General features: G+C 39.4%; 1 protein-coding gene across 1 annotated transcript; it reads left to right on the top strand.

The window, feature by feature from the left end:
• Positions 1–4,486: 4,486 nt before the first annotated feature.
• Positions 4,487–19,820, top strand: LOC139151727 (NTPase KAP family P-loop domain-containing protein 1-like). Its single transcript, XM_070724704.1, has 9 exons — positions 4,487–4,923; positions 10,445–10,555; positions 11,077–11,271; positions 11,807–11,984; positions 13,992–14,164; positions 14,590–14,697; positions 15,122–15,308; positions 15,757–15,948; positions 16,753–19,820. Exons 2-9 carry the CDS (start codon positions 10,484–10,486, stop codon positions 18,537–18,539), a joined length of 2,892 nt encoding a protein of 963 aa, XP_070580805.1. The 5' UTR covers positions 4,487–4,923; positions 10,445–10,483; the 3' UTR covers positions 18,540–19,820.
• The last annotated feature ends 682 nt before the right edge of the window (positions 19,821–20,502 follow it).

The following is a 20,502-nucleotide window of genomic DNA, read 5'->3' as shown; positions in this document are numbered from 1 at the left end:
TTTATAAAATGCAGGATTTTCAAGAAACCCGGACTATGTGAAAATGATAAAACAAAGCAAACACGTTGAACGAAAGGTGTGAACAGAATTTGCTAATAGTAATAATTAGTTGCAAATTGAATTTTTTTGATAGGTCATGGTCAAAGTGCATGCACTTGTCACAATATTATTTTCAATTTTCTTTTTCTGTGGCGATATCAAAGCACAAATTTAACACGGTGAAATCAATGGTCTATGTCGAATTTTCTGATTTATCTTGCAGCGAATTGAATCGGCCTTCAACAAAATTGCGGTGTTTTTGTACAAATCGAATGAGTAACAGTATTTCTCCCGATGGTCCTTTCATACATATCGGCAATAATACTGATTGGATTCAATGGATTTTATAAGGCATTGAATTAATGTAGTGGTAAGTTTTCAATAATAGTGACAACGATTTTTAGCTTAGCCTTCACGGGAACTTAGAAACACAAAACTGATTCGAGAGTAAAGCCTGTCGAAGTAAGAAGTAAAATAGATTTTAGCCAGTATTACATATGTAGTTTTCCTGATAGTTCCCATCAACCAAAACTCTTTAAACAATGGAATTATTTGGCCAACCTCGTTTAGGAGACTGTTTTCTGCCCTACGTCTATAAACTTTCCCCTGGTCAAGTAAACATGGTTTGATATCAGTCTGCGTCTCACACTGAGCGACTATCCCATTTCCAATTTCGCCAGTGAGGGCGCCCGATATTAGAGGCTTCGGTTTGCCCTATTCGCGCGTACGCCAACAGCATGTCTCATAACGCGAGAGCGCATAATTCCCTAGGGCTACGATATTTTAATGTCATAATTTTTACAGGTAAAGTCGCCTTAGACTTTTCGAAAAAATTAGAAAGTTATCCTTTGAAAGCATTGTTCGTAGGGCCAGAAAAATGTAACATCTGTTGATACAATGCGGCAGTTCGTTACATGAAACTTCGACGGAGGAGCATCGCCAAATAATTTTTGACCACAGAAAAGATAGGAGACGATGCTGTATTACCGCCTTCATCCTACGACACTGCGTTTCCAACTTCATCCCAATGACACCCAATAGGCGTGTGTAACAAACTACGATGATTTGGTGTTATATCCATCGCTCAAAACAAGGTGCGAGCATCACCAGCCCTGCATGTTGGAAGAAAATTTTCCTCTTCCGCCGCAACCCCATCCCCCCGCCCGGCCTTAATTGTGCTCGTTCATAAAAGTGCGTATCCTCATTATGACCATCCTTGCTATGTTCAATGATCCTTCCCCATAGGGAGCGGGCAGGCTGTTAGGCTACCAGTTAGATCCTGACATTTTGCAGACGCAGCGAACGAAGCAGTATCAGCACTTAAAAGTCATATTGTCGATTATGAAGTTTAGGTCTAACCAAAAACATTGTGCTGTTCCGATAACCCAACCTACCCTATTTTTTACCTGCCGACCCGAAACTTTTTAGAGCAACGTAGACAGGGAAATAGAAAAAAAAGAAAGAAAAAACCTGTAAAATCACCCATTAGTTAGTACCTCGCGTTTGATTTTTACTTGGATATTTTTATGTTTTCATTCCTTTTATATGTATGATGCGTTTTTTCTGGAAGTATTGTGGCCAGTCTTTGACGCCCTGAACCCCTGAAAAATGCATATATAAAAATAAAAATATTTTGGAAAAAAAATCTCTGCCCTATTTTTGAAAACCATGTTATCGGAACAGCACAATTTATTTGGGGGGGGGGGGCTAAGGCACTTTAAATAAAATTCTTTGTTTGCCGTCCGCGTGCTGATTGGTTTTCAGAGAATCGAAATTAAGAAAACAAACACAATGTTAACACTATTACAAATAAAAATATTATTTTTACAAAGGAAATCAAATAAAAATTGAGCTTTTGTTAATGCACTTGTGTTTTTTGTCTGTTTGTTTTTTCCCTGGCTGGCTAGTAGGTTTTTTCCGAAAATCCAAGGACGGTAAACAAAGAATTATGCGAGAGATCAGCCACAGGAACAAAGACCGGCATCTCAAAAGCTGAACCAAAGTATAGGAAAATTCAAGAGAAAATCCTTAGTCATATCGATTCGTTCATTTTCTGACAGGTTATACCGTACACGCATAATTCTGAAACACTCATAGGTCCGTTCTTTGGTAAAAACTCTACAAGACCTATACGAAATGTCTCTCTTGGTTTTAGTGTGTTCGACAGTGACAGAGAAACACAAAAGGGTTATGTTTTTACACGAGCAAGTGCTCGAGAGAGTTTTGTGAAACTCAAGTAAGAGTTGGGGAAATAATCATATTAACGATGTCACGCCTTTATGTCGTAAAACACGTTATGGAGGTTTTTAACCTGTGAGGATCTCTTTATTTAACAACTTTAAGAAATACTTTTCTGAAGAAGATGTGACGGTTAAGTTATCATACTGTGAGACCGCACTATAAACGCAATTCAGATTTAGAACTGTGAGGAAAAGATTTTAGACGGGAAAAATAAATGAAATGTGAAGATGAAAGTGGGACGGCACACATTAGCATTAATCTTTTCCCCGGGTCTCTAATTCCGAAGGAAACTTTTTTAAGAGCTGGAGATGTATAAAACAAAAGACAAGGTAACTTAAGTACTGTACTTAAGACCCTTAAGTACAGTACAGATGATTTTATGGGTCAAAGGTAAATTGTGACGCAATACTTCATTATTCGTCATCTACTGGTCAGCCCTTTCACAACAGGTGTCCGCGACAACACGATGAAGCTGATAAATTCACAAATTCATTTTTCTCAGATTACCATGCTTCCATGGACCGTTGGTTCGTTGTTCTAGTCCTGGGTTCGAATCCCAGATGAGCCCCTGTAGTTTATTTTGCAAGAGTTAGTCAAGACGTTTTTAGACTTCACCTTATTTCAATCCTCTAATATGTCGCCCAGCAAACCTACCATATATACACCATTGCATAGTATTTGTAAATCACCCAGAGATGTTTTGAAGTCCAAAGTCCCGAGTTTGTTCCAAACAACGTTTATCCTGAAGCATTCTTTTTATCGAGATGTCCGCTAAATGTTTCGTTGTGCATTTTTTCTTCAATAATTTTCAATCATTTTTTTATCACAGTTGCCCCGAAACAACGGTCAAACACGATCGCACAGTTGCTTTGGAAGCCATAGGTAATCATAGTCGCGGCGTACGACAAAGGCTAGTTGAGAAGGAAGAAGCAGGAGTTTTTAATCTGACAACTGAATTAAGATAAGCTAAGAAGAATAATTTCGATATTTGCCGCGGGGCCGAGCGATGTACCGAGCGACGTTACAAAAAATACGTCTACATTTAGAAATCGAGTGACAAAGTATCCTCGTCACACCCAAGGGCTCGGGGTCGATAGGGGTCAATGAACATTTTCGTGTTGCATACCACAAGTATTGTCAAGTGATATTATCTTTTAGACAGGTGTTTACGTCCAGCTCAATCAAAATTGATTCGTGTATGCGCCGTGTATCTTGTTCGTATTTTCTACTCAGTGGTCGATCACCAGACGATACTAATTTCACGTTTTATTCATGGGAGCTGCAATAATATATTTCTCTTACTTGTCAGAATACTTTGTGGTTGATTTTGGTTTGCCATATGGTTTTGAGGCTTAGCTGCGATCATGTCAACGCGGTAAAGTTTGCCTGCATGTCACTGAACGGCTTAGTAACAGACTAGCGACAAATGACTTTTATACTTAATGTGAGAGTTGACTCGTCGAGGGGCCAGGATACATAAATATTTAAAACGGTTGAACGGCCTCTACACTATAGCAATGCCCAATAAGATTAATACATTTCTACATCATAATTTATGTAATTCATTTTTCAACACAGTTTTGTACTCTTGGGAGTAATTATTGTTAAACGCCATCATTACATTTCAGTCGAATCAGTCGCCGCATAACAAATGGCCGTGTACCTGGCGAACCGTTTGTATGATTCCATTGACCCAAGTACTGTCAGAGCGACGGCGGAGTTGATCGGAACGCCAAACTGCCACTTACAGGCGAAACACGCCCATGTTGGATTTCTGGTCTGTAGTAATGACAGCGACATACGTACTCTCGAAAGTCATGTGGTAGTTGCATGTTGACAAAGGAAACAAGTGAGGCCAATATCGTAACATAACAAGAGAGAGAGAGAGAGAGAGAGAGAGAGAGAGAGAGAGAGAGAGAGAGAGATGTGAAGACACGCTTCACTGGAGTACGATTCCCCGCTCCGGGGAACACAACACCCTCTTCAGCTGCAAAGTACCTTTACACATAAATTCAAAAGGCATTTGATCACCTATACTCGATAATATAAAGGGTAGGTGAAAGCAAATAAATCTAGATCGCGTCTCTTATATGAAACCAGTCAGGTCATACACGCGCATTGATGAATTAGGGTAACGTGAAAATATATACATCAGTACATTCTTTGATGATTTTGTTCGTATCAGCGTTCACACAAGTTCAAGGTTAGATAATCACACTGTCCTCAGATGAACGAACCCGGTTTACCTTGAGGGGGTGTGACAAGACATAATCACGTGATCTAGTCGAAAGTCTTCCATCTTTCCTTGACCTCAGAACGCCCAGTTAGGTTCTCATTATAATATGAAAGCGGCAATTGCTGTTTGCGGTTGCCATGCAGACTCTGTATCGAAGAGGCATCGCGTTGTGATGAAAGCGAGTGCGAGCCTATATAAGTGACGTAGCCTAATTCCGCCGCCATTACGGCTTTGCCACTGGATCCTAATTTAACATCGCATTTCGCCGCAAAGTGTTTTTTTTTATTTATAAAGTACCTGAACGGGCTTCACGAGAAAAGGGCTGTTTCTTACCATCGAACAACATGCTGTCCATTTAGATTTTTTAATCGGCGTGAGCAGATTCGCAGAAGACATATTAAACATCGGTGAGTGTGTTTGTAACTATTCTTGCTTACGTTGGACTGATGCATTTTCAATACGTCTAACTAGTTTTCAACGATGCCTATGGGATAATACCCAACAGAATATTAAGTCAACCATTCGAGGAATTGTAAATGACCATGGTAACGTTGTTACTAATATGTATTTTGACGCACTTTCTATCGCCGACGATTTAGGGGTTTTGTTAATGCTGACATGTGACCTACATAACGTCAGCAGCTAAGGATGGCAGGTTTTCTGCCGCTGAGAACGTTTTAGTATGCGCATTTTGCCAGCTACAACTTTTTGTCATAAAAACGACCTTATATAAGTCAAATCTATCCTGTCAAAAAACGCAGACTGCCTTTCACCCGAAAATTGTACCAGTTTCACCGCAGTGAAGTGCACGTTTGCAAAGCGCTGCTGTTTATGTGTAAATCGGATCACGTCGTTCATTTTGACAACTGAGTACGCGCGTTATGGGTGAATCTACTAAAGCTACGGCCTTTCCATTTTATCAGTCTTCCAAATATTTCTCATTGAGATTATTACAGTCTGTCATGTTTTTTCATGTATGGCCGATTTCTGCATGACCCGATAGTTCAATGTTTTTCATTAGTGTTCTGTTTTACACATTTCAGCGAACGCTAAATGCCAAAACCGTGTTTAATTAATCAGCATGCAATTTCTAGCTAGCACACCTTGTCATTGTAAAATGGATCATTGTTTAAGAACTAGGAAAATTGGCAGCTTTGCCATTCCAAAGCCCCTTCCACCTGACGCCGTGTATCATATTGTCTTCATTTGTGAGCTAACGAAGTTCAACAAATCTGCTTGCCAAGGTCACGTCACATGCACTCAAGCAAGGTCGTATGACGGTCTTAATCACCGAAGACGGTTCTTAATACCTGCAAAAACTTTTGAATCAAATGTCAGAGCAAATGGCGAAGTTCATGTAACTTGGATCGAGTTAACCAAGGCATACCGTAACAAATATTCTCAGAATATCGATGCAATGTGAAAACTCCCACGCTCCAGGGAGATCTTGTGTACAGAATAGTAAAGGCACTGCATACCTGACCTCCCTCGCCATTAATAGCTTATCATACTCTTGTCCTACCGTCTTGCACACAGTTGCTAACTACTTTCAAAGACCAAAAGACCAAAACAAACAAACAAACGCAAATGTTGCATACGTATTGTATATAGCCTTAGCACATTACTATTTGCCGGAATACAAAAGTTTAAATTTAGTAAAGGCTCTTTTAGTAATTTCATATCGCTTCTATAGCTATCAAGTCAGTGCTTGGTTGAATAGGCTCCTTAATGTTCATTCAATCATTTTAAATTTGGCATTTTTTTTCATTTTCAAACATGGGCTCCAGCCTTCACACGTACATAGACCGTAAAATTATAGGCTTGTTCGAAATGTTGCTCCAGGGAGGGGACGAAGTTTGAACAGAAATCACTGGACTCACTTGTAACATGACCTTGATATTCATTTTCTCTTTTAAAATGAAGACAACATGATTTGTAACTAAGTCTATGGATTTTATTCGCTTCGGGAGTGTCTAAACGCAATAAGGGGCGATCTTGTCAAATAAGAAGGGATCATTCTAATTCGCCATTTAAAAAGGCAGGGCTACCCTCCTCTTTCACTTGTCACTTGGATGGAGGATGGAAGTATGCAAATATTCGACCCCTATCACCTCAAGGAAAAAGCATAAACTATCAAATTAATCGATGAAATAAAATGTACTTCCAATAAAAGTAAAACCTGACTACTTTTTAAAAAACCGTGTACATCAACCAATCGCTGGAATACACTTTGATGTTTTAGGAGTTCTTGTCCCAAACTCTCTCTAAGGTGGACACATCACAATTTGAATGCAGATTCAACATAGAGATTGCAACGCTGCATAAAAAAAAAGTCAATAAAGAAATATAAAGCAGCATACATACATATTTCGATGGCATAATGGGGAAAAATTATCAGTGATGTACATGAACTTCTCAAAATATGTAACTCACATATACGGCTAGGTAGAAATTTGTATTAGCCCGCCCTGATTATGAGGACTGATCGCGCTTCGCGAGGAATTTAAAACACATTTATTGCATTTCAATAATTGTGGTTAGGCGCTCAGAGTTTCTTCCAAGCTCTAAGTCGCAAAGTGTAAAATAGACTATACCCATATACAAGCTTAGGTTGAAAGCTTTATTTCAATATCAAGAAACTACAATAATGTTCTTCTTTTCAAAATAAGCTTCTTGTTCCAGGGAAAGTCCCTTGCTTCTAGCGCACAATCCATTTATCGGCTTAAGGTCTAAGTCATCACACGTTCTACTTGAGTAACAGTTAGATCAATCTTCTGTTGCCCTGGGCTGTAGCGGCGCTACGCACTTGTAACTCACGAGATATGGCAATCTCGACGCATGTGAATGTTGTCATTTAAACTTTCAGTTTTGACACTTACATTTACAGATCATACCGGGGTCAGGGGTCATGTTATTTTCACCGTGGGTTGCTACCTTAGCTATTATGTTCGGACGGTCGCTAGGGACAGAGTGCCACTTCATTCGAATACCATGTGGGTAGCTGCTATTGTTCGCGCGCCTTCTGTTTGGCTGGCAGCGTGTTGCAACCAAATGAGGATTATATGTGATAAAATCACTGTGCGGATCGACGTTTCTTTCAAAGACTGATTAACGCATGTCACTGATGTCACATGTCAACAACCCATGCCCCATCGACGGCTGTACAACTCACTGACTGTGATTGGTTTTGGGAAATAATCCATTCGAACTACTGCCCCCTACAAGGTTTAGACATGTTGGAGCAAGAGTGAAAGCTTAAAATTCTATTGATACCAAGAACAGGCACGTGGTATCAATAGAATTTAAAATTTCTGTGACATCTAGTCGTCTGCAAACCGTCAAAATGGCGTCACAAATTAATGTGTACGAATTTTAAGATGCAATAAATAGTGCTAAAAAGTAATGTTATCTGATCTTGATCATAATGGAGATTTCAAATATTATGGATAAATTTGAGTTCCAAACGCCTTGTCTAAGCTGGAAGGTCGCCATGCGTGCTTCTTTTCTTTTGCTTGCTACAAAGTTGTCCAGTATTGTCTCTGTATTTTGGCATGTTAATACCCAGAAATGTTCGCGGAGTTCAGTTTGATTTCTTTGCTCGTATTTTTTACACAAAGTATTGTGTAAAATTCAAAGGATTTTAGAAGTTACCCTGATAAACCTTTTTTCTTGACTTTGTGACAAATACCGAAGTTCATAAAATCTCAGAAAATTAAGACGATAAAAATGCTTGTTGATAGGACTTTCTACCTCCATGGTCACATTGATGCAGCCGGTGTCATTTCTCGACCTTTGACCCGCATAGCAAGCCTTTTTTCTCGTCTGGTGGGTTTTTGAAACATTTAGAATTGCAGACATTACACCCTTTTTCAAGGAAAAACATTTTGTTTGAATTTTCAAATCTGTGACTATCCTTCCTTTATTTTCGAACAGTCACCGATAAAAAAAAATTATATAAAATGAGCAAGTTGCATTGTATATTGACAAGTTTAACATTCTAAAAAAACCATCAGTATGGATTCATAAAGAAACAAGACACTAGACTTCAGTAAATCTTTTGATGCCATAAATCATTTAATTTTAGCTGTCAAAACTTAACATTGTGAGTAAAGGGGTTCTTATGGGCTAACAAGTACCTTACCGAACTCTCTTATTTAAATGGAAATGGTAATTCTAAGAAAATTCCCTTTTTCGTCATTGTGTGCGCAAGTTGCCGGTCTTGGGGCCTACTTTACTCCGATAACCAACTCCTATAATCTACATCCCCTAATCTCCTGATCTTCTAAAGTACGTCTTCACCAACTTTGGGCTTCCGTTTATTTCTTGGCGATTCTAACCTCTTTCATTGTCATTCAGCCGCTGAGGACTACAATTTCATGTCATATCAGCGAGGTTCAGTTATGACGTTATGCAAACAAATTAACCACTATACAAGTGGAGATAAGACCAACTGTGTTATATTGGGGATGTCAGAAGATATTGAACGTTTGTGGTTCTTTGTTCATCCTGTTGACGTAGCCCAATTTGTTAGAAGTTCGCTCAACAAACCGTTTTCTTGGTCTGACCACATCGAAAAAACATTCAAGGCAGCTGAACGTAGACATATCTTATCATTACACACTCACTTAGTTTTTTTTAGGATGCATTCATACTCCTTCATATCAGTTATTGGCATTACCAACCCTTCGTACTGAAATAATATTTTCGCAGCGCACTTTTGACTAAATTCCCGCGGCTAATCAACTCAACAAGCTTAACATTCTAGACGTTCTCAGACGTCATAAAATTTTACTAGGCTCTTCCATTTATAGTCTAACCCCCTTCCAAAAGTCACCCTACTGATAGATTATTTCTGCTTGAAAAGTCACGAATACAATACCGGAGCGTACCTCAATAGTACCTTCGTCCATATCATGTTAGGACGACGTGAGGTCAATTCAGTGTTATGTCTTTCTCAAATGAAAACATTTGGTACGAAATTCCAAGTCGTAGTAGATGTGCAAAACTCGATATTTTAGATTAGACGCTACTTCATACGAAATCGGTATTATCAATTACCTGTATGTTAGCCAGGCTACGTTCAATGTTTTCATAGTTGATATTCAATGATTTAATACAGTGTTTGTTTGTACGTCATGCGATCTCATAAATATTTATTTGACTTATTCTTCGATCCCCCTTATCTTACATGTCGTTGTTCAGGCTGAATAGATAATTGCTATTTCCTGATTTTCAACTTTACCCGGCTCGTTTTCTGTTTTCTTTCTCAACTCTCGCCGATTCTTCTAGGTTTTTTCTTCTATGTAATTATTCTATCTATCTATCTAGTATCTATCTATCTAGTATCTATCTATCTATCTATCTATCTATCTATCTATCTATCTATCTATCTATCTATCTATCTATCTATCTATCTATCTATCTATCTATCTATCTATCTATCTATCTATCTATCTATCTAGTATCTATCTATCTATCTATCTATCTATCTATCTATCTATCTATATCTATCTATCTATCTATCTATCTATCTATCTATCTATCTAGTATCTATCTATCTATCTGTCTGTCCATTTATGTGTTGACTTATCTATCCATACTAAATAAATAAATGATAAACCTGATAAAAGAACATATCACTTTAGGCAGCTATGAATATGGCTTGATTCCTTTCTTAGGTAGCAATGCCTATTACCATCATGACTACCACAGAGTAAGATAGACTGTCTATCTTACTCTGTGTGACTACCGATACTTATTTGACGTACAGACATGGGCGTTGCAACCAAAGGTTTTAATAAGGTCAACGCTTTAATGACAAGAATAATGGGAATTACTGATTACAAAATATCTTTCAAGAAATCTCGGAGTATTCTTGCCGTGTTTGTAACACTACATTTTGCCTTTTATTTTGTATATGTGAAAAAGAATGAAAATACTTGAAGAGGAAGGAAATTCGGGGTCACCATGACCGATGGAATTTTCAAACACGAAGACATCACAATGAACAATGAAATTTTCAAACACGAAGAAGTTGGGGTGAGTGTGGTCATTGTATTCTATGGCACTGCAATCAATATGCAAATAACTATTTTCGTTCATTGAATGCATTTATTTGCTATTTATTCGGTTCGTTCCCGGCACATGCAGCGAATTGATGACATTGGAGGGTCGTTTTGTGTTATGACACAAACGATTGTGTCGTGAATTGACCGTGAACTTCAAAAGGACAAAAGGAAACGAAAAGTTTTTTTAAAGAAAACGATCATATATTCACAAGTACATACATAGGTTCCGAAATATGTCAAATTCATAAAATTTACAAGCCAGTGTCCTGTAAACTGTAAAAAGGGAGATTTTAGGAGTCCCACCAAACTAAAAATAGTAGAAACACACCATCGAACTCACTGAATTGCAGGGTGTGGCCTAGAAAGTTATTCTAGGGTGTCTTGACAAAGCTAGGGGTCATCTCTATGACAATACCTATTCATACATTATTTAGTCACCACGGCTGTATTCTTAAGGGCCATAACTAAGCGTCGTATACATCTTCAATGCAGCGATTCTTTAGGAAGAAAGGGGGCGTTTTCATACTGAACCGAACCGAGCGAGAAAAGAACGAGTTTCACCTGCAGTACTCAATAAAGCGTGGGCGATACGAAAGAGGTGAAAAGACCAAGGACATAACAACGCTCGATGGCTGGGAATCCGGTGCCTTCTATCACCGAGGGATTGTCAACAAATACGCCGATCAGGTAAGGCGCCCTCTATGCTGCATCGTATATAATAAAATTCGTTTATCGTCTCCATGCAGTTGATCTGCGTATAGTGTATACAGCCAGTATTCAGTTTTTTGCAACAGATTGAGTGAGATGTATTGTAGTCGTTGACAAATGAAGTTGGATTCAGACACGCTGTCATTTATCAACAACAGAAGCCTAAATGGTTGCTAAAAAATAGATATACCAGCATGTTTTACGGAGAAGTAGTTGCAGTTATTGTATAGGAGATTAGGCGCAAAAAATTGTGCCTACAAAAGGAAAAATCGTTTGTCTTTCTAACATTTATTCTTTGTTCAAAATTTTAAGTGCTACATCAACGTAACTGCTGTTCTCGTTACAACGGACTGGATGGTTGCTTACTTGCTAGAAAACTGTAATTGCGCACAGTCATCAAACTTCAAAATATAGTCCGTATTTGTCGACATATGCCTTCGTGATACAATCTTCAATAACACTGCCTTTAGTTGTAAAACTCATTCTCAACATGCCATGTTTATCTCACTGTTAGACTGACAATTCTCAAAATGGAAATGGCGACGAGCCGCCAATCATATCGTGGAAATTTGACTTCGGCTCTTACCAAATTCAGAGCGGCAAACTTAAATGCATGGAAGACGACAGCATCAAATGGCGGTTATTCACGAAGGAGGAATCTAACGGGTTTCCGATCTTGTCCATGGTCAAAGGTCAGTAGTATGTCAATTTTACTCAAACATTTTCATATCCGGCTGTGTTGGCTCTTCAAGAATCCTACCTCTGATCAAGCAACGTTTTAACCGAAAACAAGAAAGAAGGTTGATATTCGTTATTAAGCATCGTATTTAAATATTGTATTTAAATGGATAAGTTTTCAAAATTAAAACTAAACAATTTTCGATAAAAATAGCATAATACATTTTACCGGTAAACCTCGAAATTATTATTATTATTATTATTATGGTTTATTAATACTCAAATTGTGACCCAAAATGGTCAAATAAAATGAGTTTACAACACAGTCAATAAAAAATTTACAGTACATCACTAAAAAAAACTACAAGAAAAAGACCTCCCAAGGAAGCAAGACATCAACTGGTAATTTCAAAAACGAGCACCAAAAACCCCTAAAAGAATTTGAAAAATTAAAAAACAACAACGACGACAAGACATCAAAATAGACACAACAGAAATTTGACAAAACAACATTCACAACAGCTCAACACAGGACAGAGAATCATGAACTCTGGAGTAGTTTAATGCAGTAGACTACTGGGCTTGATTCTTTACGTTTTGTGCGGATTTTAAAGTTAACCAAGCTTTTATTCCTTGTCGAATATCCATGACCTGATTTAGGGGGAATATGATAATTTAGTTTATGGTCTGGTTTTATGATTTCCTCAGCAAACTTTTTACAAATTTTCTGACGTCTAGTTTCGAGTGTGTCTAGCTGTAATAGAGAAAGTGATTCACTGTAAGACAAAAATGGATAAATAATTCGTAGTGCTCTCTTCTGGATTCTTTCAATCGTTGATCTATTCTTTTCAGTGAGACCACCTTGCCAAACAGTACAGGCATATTCTAAGGTTGATCTAACCAATGAGATATAAATTTGTTTAAGCTCATGAGCTGTAGCCCCCAATCTGCACAAAACACGGAGAATGTGCAACCTTTGTGAGGATTTTTTGACCATATCATCAACATGGTTATCCCATTTTAGTTTGTTATTTATGATTAACCCAAGAGATTTAAAATTCTCTTTGATTTCTAAGACACTGTTGCCTAGTAACAATGGCGGGAAAGGAGGAGGTACCTTACCAAAAAATAGCCTCATTTCTTTACATTTTTTTGGATTTAGTTTCATATTATTTACTGAAGCCCACTGGTCAATGTGTGATAATGTTGTCTGCATCTGCGAATTAGTATAGGAGTACTGGAATGAACACATTCTGACACCGTGGTGTCATCCATGAATATAAAGTTTGATCCCCCAATACAATCAGGAATGTCATTAATCATGAGCATAAATAGAATTGGGCCCAATTTTGTTCCCTGTGGAACACCTGCACGTATTGTTTGCCAGGAAGAAAAGCTATCACCAATCTTCACCCTTTGAGATCTATTATACAAGAAATGTGCTGTCCATTTAATTATGTTACTATTTATACCGAATTTTGATAATTTGTGAAGAAGTATGTTGTGGTCAATCTTATCAAAGGCTTTACTGAAATCAAGGTAACAAATTCTAACCATATTTCTTTGACTTTCCAGTTGCTCGAGCCAAGTCTGTATCATATCTATCAGGCAGTTGTTGAGGACGATTTCTTAGCACCTGCAAATTGCGTTTTTTTTATCTTATCCTTTACTTCCTGTTTGATCCATTTTTCAATCAAACTCTCCATTACCTTGGCCACACTGTTGGTAAGAGAAATCGGCCGAAAATCATCAAGGGAAGCAGGGTGGTTGTTTTTAGCTAGAGGAATTACAATGGCCTCCTTAAGTTTTGATGGAACTTGACCTTCTTGAAAGGAATATTAAAGATATCAACAAGGGGAACAGCAAATTCTTGTTCTTAATATTAATAACCCGTTCACTCACAGGAGAAAAAATAAACATCTTTCTGCTTGGCCTCGCTCCATTGTCTGCACTGTGCTTATATATACAATTTCACTGAATTATTGTAATACGGTATCATATCGACTTCCATTGGCCCTTAGCTTCCAAAAATTTGGCTGATGTACGCGGATCGTCCTACCTGGTTCTGACTGCTGTCTTTCCAAACCATGACCCCAACAATGGCCTTCCCAAGATCCTCACTAATGGCACAGATGCGTGTCATCTTTTCAAATTAAGCGTCAAACTCAGATGCAGTTTGAGCTTGGTCGATAAGGTAAGTCGTTGACATGTGTACACTCACTGTAAACCAGGTCAATTTGTGCGCCGCCGCGAAAAGTCGATTCTTCAAGGTTACGACACTCATGTACTTAGTTGTGCACCTCTTTGGGGACCGCTTTACAGAGATTTTGACCAATAGAGCTCCATAGATGGGACTGATATTCAACTTGTCATTAACCCAAGTTTTACAGGTTCCTTATTGAGATAAAAACTCGACAAGGTGAATCTTTTGAATTGAATGTTTGCAGTTCATCGTAGCCTTTTTATGCGCATACAAAACTACACCAAACCAGAGATTTGATATGGCTGATAAATGCTTCACATAGAGCAAGTCGATGTTTATTTCGGCTCAATTAGCGTATACGGATCAAGATAAATAATAAATGAATAAATTATATTAATTTATTTTACTTCTACAAGGCAAACGATTTCTCGGCTGCGGCAGCTATAAATGACATCGATGCATTCGAGGAACTTCTTAAATCTGGTAACGCCGAACAAGTCCTGAAAGCACGCAATTCTGAAGGTGTAAGTTTTCCTAAAATTTTTCTTTCTCCAATTGATCGAATTTTGGTCTTTGCTGTGTTAATGTTGGACAGGAATGTACGATGAACGTTTCAGCATCAATAATGTTAACATACTTGCAAGAATCAGCTATTTATTTTGTTGGAGATAGATTTCAGGATTTTTCAGGATTGTTAACACTGTTTGCAGTGTATGGGTCATGCTTAAACTCTTTTTGACACAAATATTTCATTTTTTAAAGAAATTGCTTTTTCTTTTCGCCAAACGTCCGTTCTTATGGCAAGTTTAGTCACAGTTCCAAATTCTGCTAGTTAGACCATCAAACACTTTAGTCGGGATTTGGCGATAGACTGTCATCGCTATACATGCAGTATAGAGCGCTTGAGAACCGGTAAAGCTCTGCTTACATTTTGACATTCTCACGCAGGATACTGCTTTGCATGTGGCTTGCAGGTGTCGCTCTGACGACACCAGCATTCACCTTCTGAAGAAATACCCGGATCTGAAAAACGTCAGAAATAAGCAAAATGACAAACCCATGGAGTACGCCAGCAAGAAACTGCAGCGTCTGGTCGAAAACTACAAGTTTGCCGAACCCAAAGACAACCTACCATGTGAGCACATAAATATCTGCAAACCTGTAGTCTTCTTGTCGAAGAGAAGGTCAATGTTGATGGCTTGCTTTTCGCTAAACATGTAATAAAATGAGTATGATTAAAACCTGGATATTCACTAGTTGCCTTCAGTAAACAATACTGGGAACTCATTTTCTGCGTTATAGGCACATACTAATGACTATACCTTAATTTCATCAGGTCAAAGTTATAACAATTTTCAAGACGATTAGAGACAGTTACTTGATTCTTACGTGTCCTTGTTCTCGATTTCACGAAGGAAAATTATTATTTACATTTGCAGATTAATAAGAATTTGAATGAGATTTTGTCCGGAAGTAGAGATATGCTAACATAGATTCGTCTTGGGGTTCTGATTTCAGTGAATTTGACTTTATTTTCTTTTCTAGGGACAACTGCTACTCTCATTCTTTACTTCTTTCCACAGTTAACGAAAAATACTGCATCGGGTATGACCTTCGCAACGACCGTGACATTGGCGAAGACGCCATTGGCCATGAGCAGTACGCATGGGGACTTGCGAACGCTTTGTTCAGTCCAAAACTACCAACCCCGTTGACCGTTGGTCTTTTCGCACCATGGGGGTCGGGCAAGACGTTCCTGCTCAAGACACTAACAGGTCAGTATGGTAGTGTTAGACGGAGAGTTTACATTATTGCATATCACGTATCATTCGATTATCGTGATTCGCTGAAACTTAGTCACGTGGCGTGTGCAAATATAAACATATTGACTGACCATTAGGGTAGCAGCATACGTCCCTACCCCGAGGGACTGTGAGTCACCCAAAAAAAACAGACTGTTTCCCGTGGCCGAAGTAGTGTGTGACAGACACTGACTAAAGCCTGGCTAAAGTCAGTGTAAATTGAGTCTACTTGAGTAATAAATTGTAATTCAATCCAATGAGGATCAAAAATTCGCTCAGTTCTCACTCGTATCGTCGCCGTCACGATCAACTCAGCTCTGTTACGGCGATTTTTTATGTTGTGATCTGATCTCTGACCCTCCAGAAAAAAAAACTTATGGGCCTGGGGGAAGATGGAATGGAAGAAGGACAAGTAGGACAATGAAAACACTCAATTAAGATTCAAAGTTGGTAGAATGTTGATATTAAACAACTCATATATTAATGGACACAGAAACTCTGAAAATGTCATACATAAAGGGTTATGTGCCGAATGACTACAATCATAGCATTAGACTACTTCTGTTTTATTCTGCTTCAAATCACGTCGCTCATGTGATTGAGAGTTCAAGGTGAGAGGGGAAGTGTAGGGAGCGCCCTCAAGCGACGGATCTTTTAGTCTAGATCAACCTAACCCTTACCAGCTTACGTGTGATTCGGAGTACAGGTGGTACGGCTGTTGATCTCTTTCACTAGTGTCAGAAAATGGTGATTACTTTGTTTTTATCTGGTTCACAGGGATAATGCGAGGGATGTCGAGGGGCTACCGAGCCACAAAGGTCGGCCTGTGGAACGAATTCAAACTCCTCATGCTGATCATCTTCTACCTTCCGCCACCGATGCCGTCACACTTCGAAACCAAGGACGTGGACCTGATCTTCGTCAACTTCAACGCCTGGCAGTACGCCGGATCGGACAACCTGTGGGCGGGCATCGTGACGACGCTCGTGTGGAAGGTGGAGTGGTACGCTGGTTACTGGAAGACCCGCTTTTATCGGATAGTGGGTCGTAAAGTGCAGAAGACGGCCCTGAAATCGATGCTTGGGGACGATGACAGTTCCAGCGATGACTTGAAACTTCGGAAAACTTACGGAATTCCTAATCTCGTCTGGGTCTTCTTATTCCTAACACTTTTTCTCGTTGGCACAGTTCTTGCTATTCTAGTTGCCACCGGTGAGCTTCGAGTCGGACCCGATGAAGGGGGAGGAAATTCAACAAATTCCACGGGAGGAGACTCCGAGTCGGAGGGTGGATTCTCGCAGGCGGTGGTGGCTGTAGAGGGCGCTATAGCGACCATCCTGAGCGGGGTGATAGTTGTGAACATCAAGAATGTCGGCAACGGCGCCATGACTTTCATGACGTCCCAGAAGGATAAGGTCGAGGGCATGGTGAACAAGCCGGACTTCAGCTCGAAGCTGGGTTTCATGAATAAAATCAAACGCGAGGTGTCGATAGCGGCTAGTCTGTTAAATTGGATAGCCTGCTACAAAAAGAAACCTGTTCGAGTTGTGATCACGGTCGATGACCTTGACAGGTGTGAGAGAAAGAAGGCGGTGAAAGTCATAGAGGCGATCAACATATTGTTATCTGATGAATACTGTCCCTTCATATGCATACTCGCGGTCGACTGTAGAGTCATATGCGAAGCCATAGAAGAAAGTCTCGGCGTTGTCTCGAAGAACGCCTACGTGACGGGGCATGAGTACCTTAAGAAATTCATACAAGTCAATTTCTGCATTCCACTGATGACGACAAGGTCGAAACAGAAGTTTCTTGGGAGGCTCAAGAAAGAAGCATGTACGCGTAAGATAGCTGAAGACGGCCATATTGATATTAGGCGGGACTGGAAAAAAATTGTGCCAAAGAAGCAACCGGCAAACGACAAGGCTTCGGTCTGCTGCTGCTGCAAAGGAAGCAAAGTCGAAGACGATGAGTTTACTGAGGTGAAGGTGGACCAACGCGGCACGGATTACCTGTTGAATAGTTACGAGGTTGACGAGTACATGGAGGACCTCCTGAGGGCGTTCCAGGATCAATCGGTTCTTCACTATCTCTCCGGGAACCCGAGAAGCGTCAAGAGAATCTTCAACATCCTCTGCCTGACCGCTCACCTGGTCAAAGTGCAGGGTGGTCCCAAATTCCTTCCCCGGGAGGTCGTCCTGTGGACCGTGCTGGTTGAAGAATGGCCGTACCGAGTGAACCAAATGATCCACTACATCGAAGACAATATGCAGAAACAGGCGCTGGGCATTGAACTAGATCCGTCGAAGATTGTCCGGCCTACTATGAAACTGAAAGCGATCTACAAGATGGTAAAGGAACATCTTAAGACGCCCAAAGACTGGGAGATGTTGATAACCCTGGACTCGGATCCAGAGATGATGGAGAGGTTCCTCAACACAGAGATGAAAGATTTTGACGTGCAGGGTGTCAACGAGATAGTGTTACACACGCCTCACCTCGACCGTTCCATCCTCTTCTCGGTTTCTCACGCACAGACATCGGCAGACATCAAACAAGCCTGATAATAATCCGTTCAATTCCAACAACAAAACAAAACAAAAAAATTCTCAACTGCACCTGAAAAACAGAAAACATTTGCATCTGACAGGTAGCAAGTCTGAAGTCTGCGGAATTATCACAGAGAGCTCCAGGAACATACTCTATCCGTTATTAGATGCAAATTCTATATGATCAGATGTTACAGCGATCTTGCATTGAAAGATTTACTCGAGACAATGTTATTTTAGTTTACCTGTTTACTCTGGTTTCGTCCAGTATAAATACAAATTTTGTCTTTCACTGATTCCCACCCTCTCTCAATACTCAGGTCTACCTTCTGTCTGCTGGTGACTATGTTTTGGATGAGCCCTTACAATTTACTGTCACGATGCATTCGTAAAGGCGCGTGGTGTTTCGTGAATGATGTACTTCGTCACTTGGCTTGTGCAAAACACAGTATACTTATCGATGAAATTAAAAAATTATAGAAAACTATAATACTATGAAGCTAACGGAGAGGCTATTGAAACGAAGGCATTACTACACACAGATGTATGCCTCTATTTACAAATAACTGAAAGCAGGGTACTATGAAGTAATCATTCGAAAGTCGTAGATTTAAGGTACGTACTTAGCGACTGTGACTGGCTTTAATCGTTCCATTGGTTTTTATATGTAACTCCTTGTTATTCTTTGATCCCAATATGTAGTTGTATAATAGCTTTGATTTCTAAGATCATGGCCAGTTTCCCATATCATGAAGGAATATAAAGAATTGGTTTTCGCAAATATAGATAATTTAGGGACTTTCTATTGAATAAAGTACCTCGCCTCAACTTAGTATTACAGAATGCGACTGTTTGAAAAAGGGCCGAAGCGTTGAAATGCAACAGACACTATATGTATTCATTCATTGCCAGGATAAATGGCAAATTCGACGGATACGAAGATACGTTCGACAACAAACAATGACACCGATACACGAACTAAGGAAAGTCAAAACTTCCGTTGAGAACAAGTCAAGTGTTGGTCAGCAAGTATATGGATCTGTAGGCCACCACACTCATACTACTCATAATATCATATCAAATTAATATAACGTCATCGCTTTACAATGCCAGACCACTTCAACATTTATGAATTTTCACCCAGAACCATTGAGGAGAATATTGACATTAGGTAGAATCAGTAAAATGTCTTCCGTCCGGATTTAAAGAAACTTTTGTTTTTTTATCGTAAAGTTTTGCATTTTAGATGTAATGCCTTCATTGTATGTAATTAATTCCACGTTCACGTTGCAAATCCCTGTCTTGTAAAATGAATATGAGACTGTATCTGCACTTTGTATGACAGTGTTGTTATATGCAGATGCATGACAGTATTGTATATATTTTCTTTCAAAGAATTATCGTCAAATCATCCTAACAGTCGTAGTTATATGTTATAATTTCAGCTGTCCATCTATTGGAAAGCTGTAATCGTGACACTGGCCTGACAGTTGTAAAATATTATAGCAAATAAAGCGTTGCATTCCATTCAAAACTTACAATACACGTGATTGTTGAAAGTCATTTACCTTGGCCATACAATAGCATGCAACAAACCTGTACACCCGAAGTTTTAGGTAATAACCACACACATAGGCCTTCCAACCAGTCGGCATGGCGCATGCCCAACAAGGCCAGTCGTGTGGTCGATAGAGGCAGTTCCCGAGATAAGGAGACAGGCCGTTTTCATTGGTCGCAATGATAATGCCCAGGGCTAAAGCGTTACAGGGCGCATGCGCAGATTATTGCCATGCTGCCTTACGTTTTGAGAGGACGTATATGTAGTAGGCGACGCTCCCTGCGTTTGATTGATTCTTCAGGAATCCTGTCGAATCACGTTATGTTACAATTTTTCAGTGTACGAAATGTTACCCAAGCAGCTGCACGTCATGAAATCGAAAAACTGTATACGATCTTTAACGCCGGACCGCAAGTGTAA

Source organism: Ptychodera flava, chromosome 15, assembly GCF_041260155.1.
Source record: "Ptychodera flava strain L36383 chromosome 15, AS_Pfla_20210202, whole genome shotgun sequence".
Taxonomy (NCBI): Eukaryota; Metazoa; Hemichordata; class Enteropneusta; family Ptychoderidae; genus Ptychodera; species Ptychodera flava.
This window is presented reverse-complemented; position numbering and strand designations above follow the sequence as displayed.

Excerpts from the sequence above, each read along its gene's own strand:
- LOC139151727 (XM_070724704.1), top strand. The coding sequence starts at position 10,484 with ATGACCGATGGAATTTTCAAACACGAAGACATCACAATGAACAATGAA. Across the intron at positions 11,985-13,991 it reads GATCTTGTCCATGGTCAAAG|CTTCCAAAAATTTGGCTGAT; the intron begins GTCAGTAGTATG and ends ATTGGCCCTTAG. Across the intron at positions 14,698-15,121 it reads AAGCACGCAATTCTGAAGGT|GATACTGCTTTGCATGTGGC; the intron begins GTAAGTTTTCCT and ends ATTCTCACGCAG.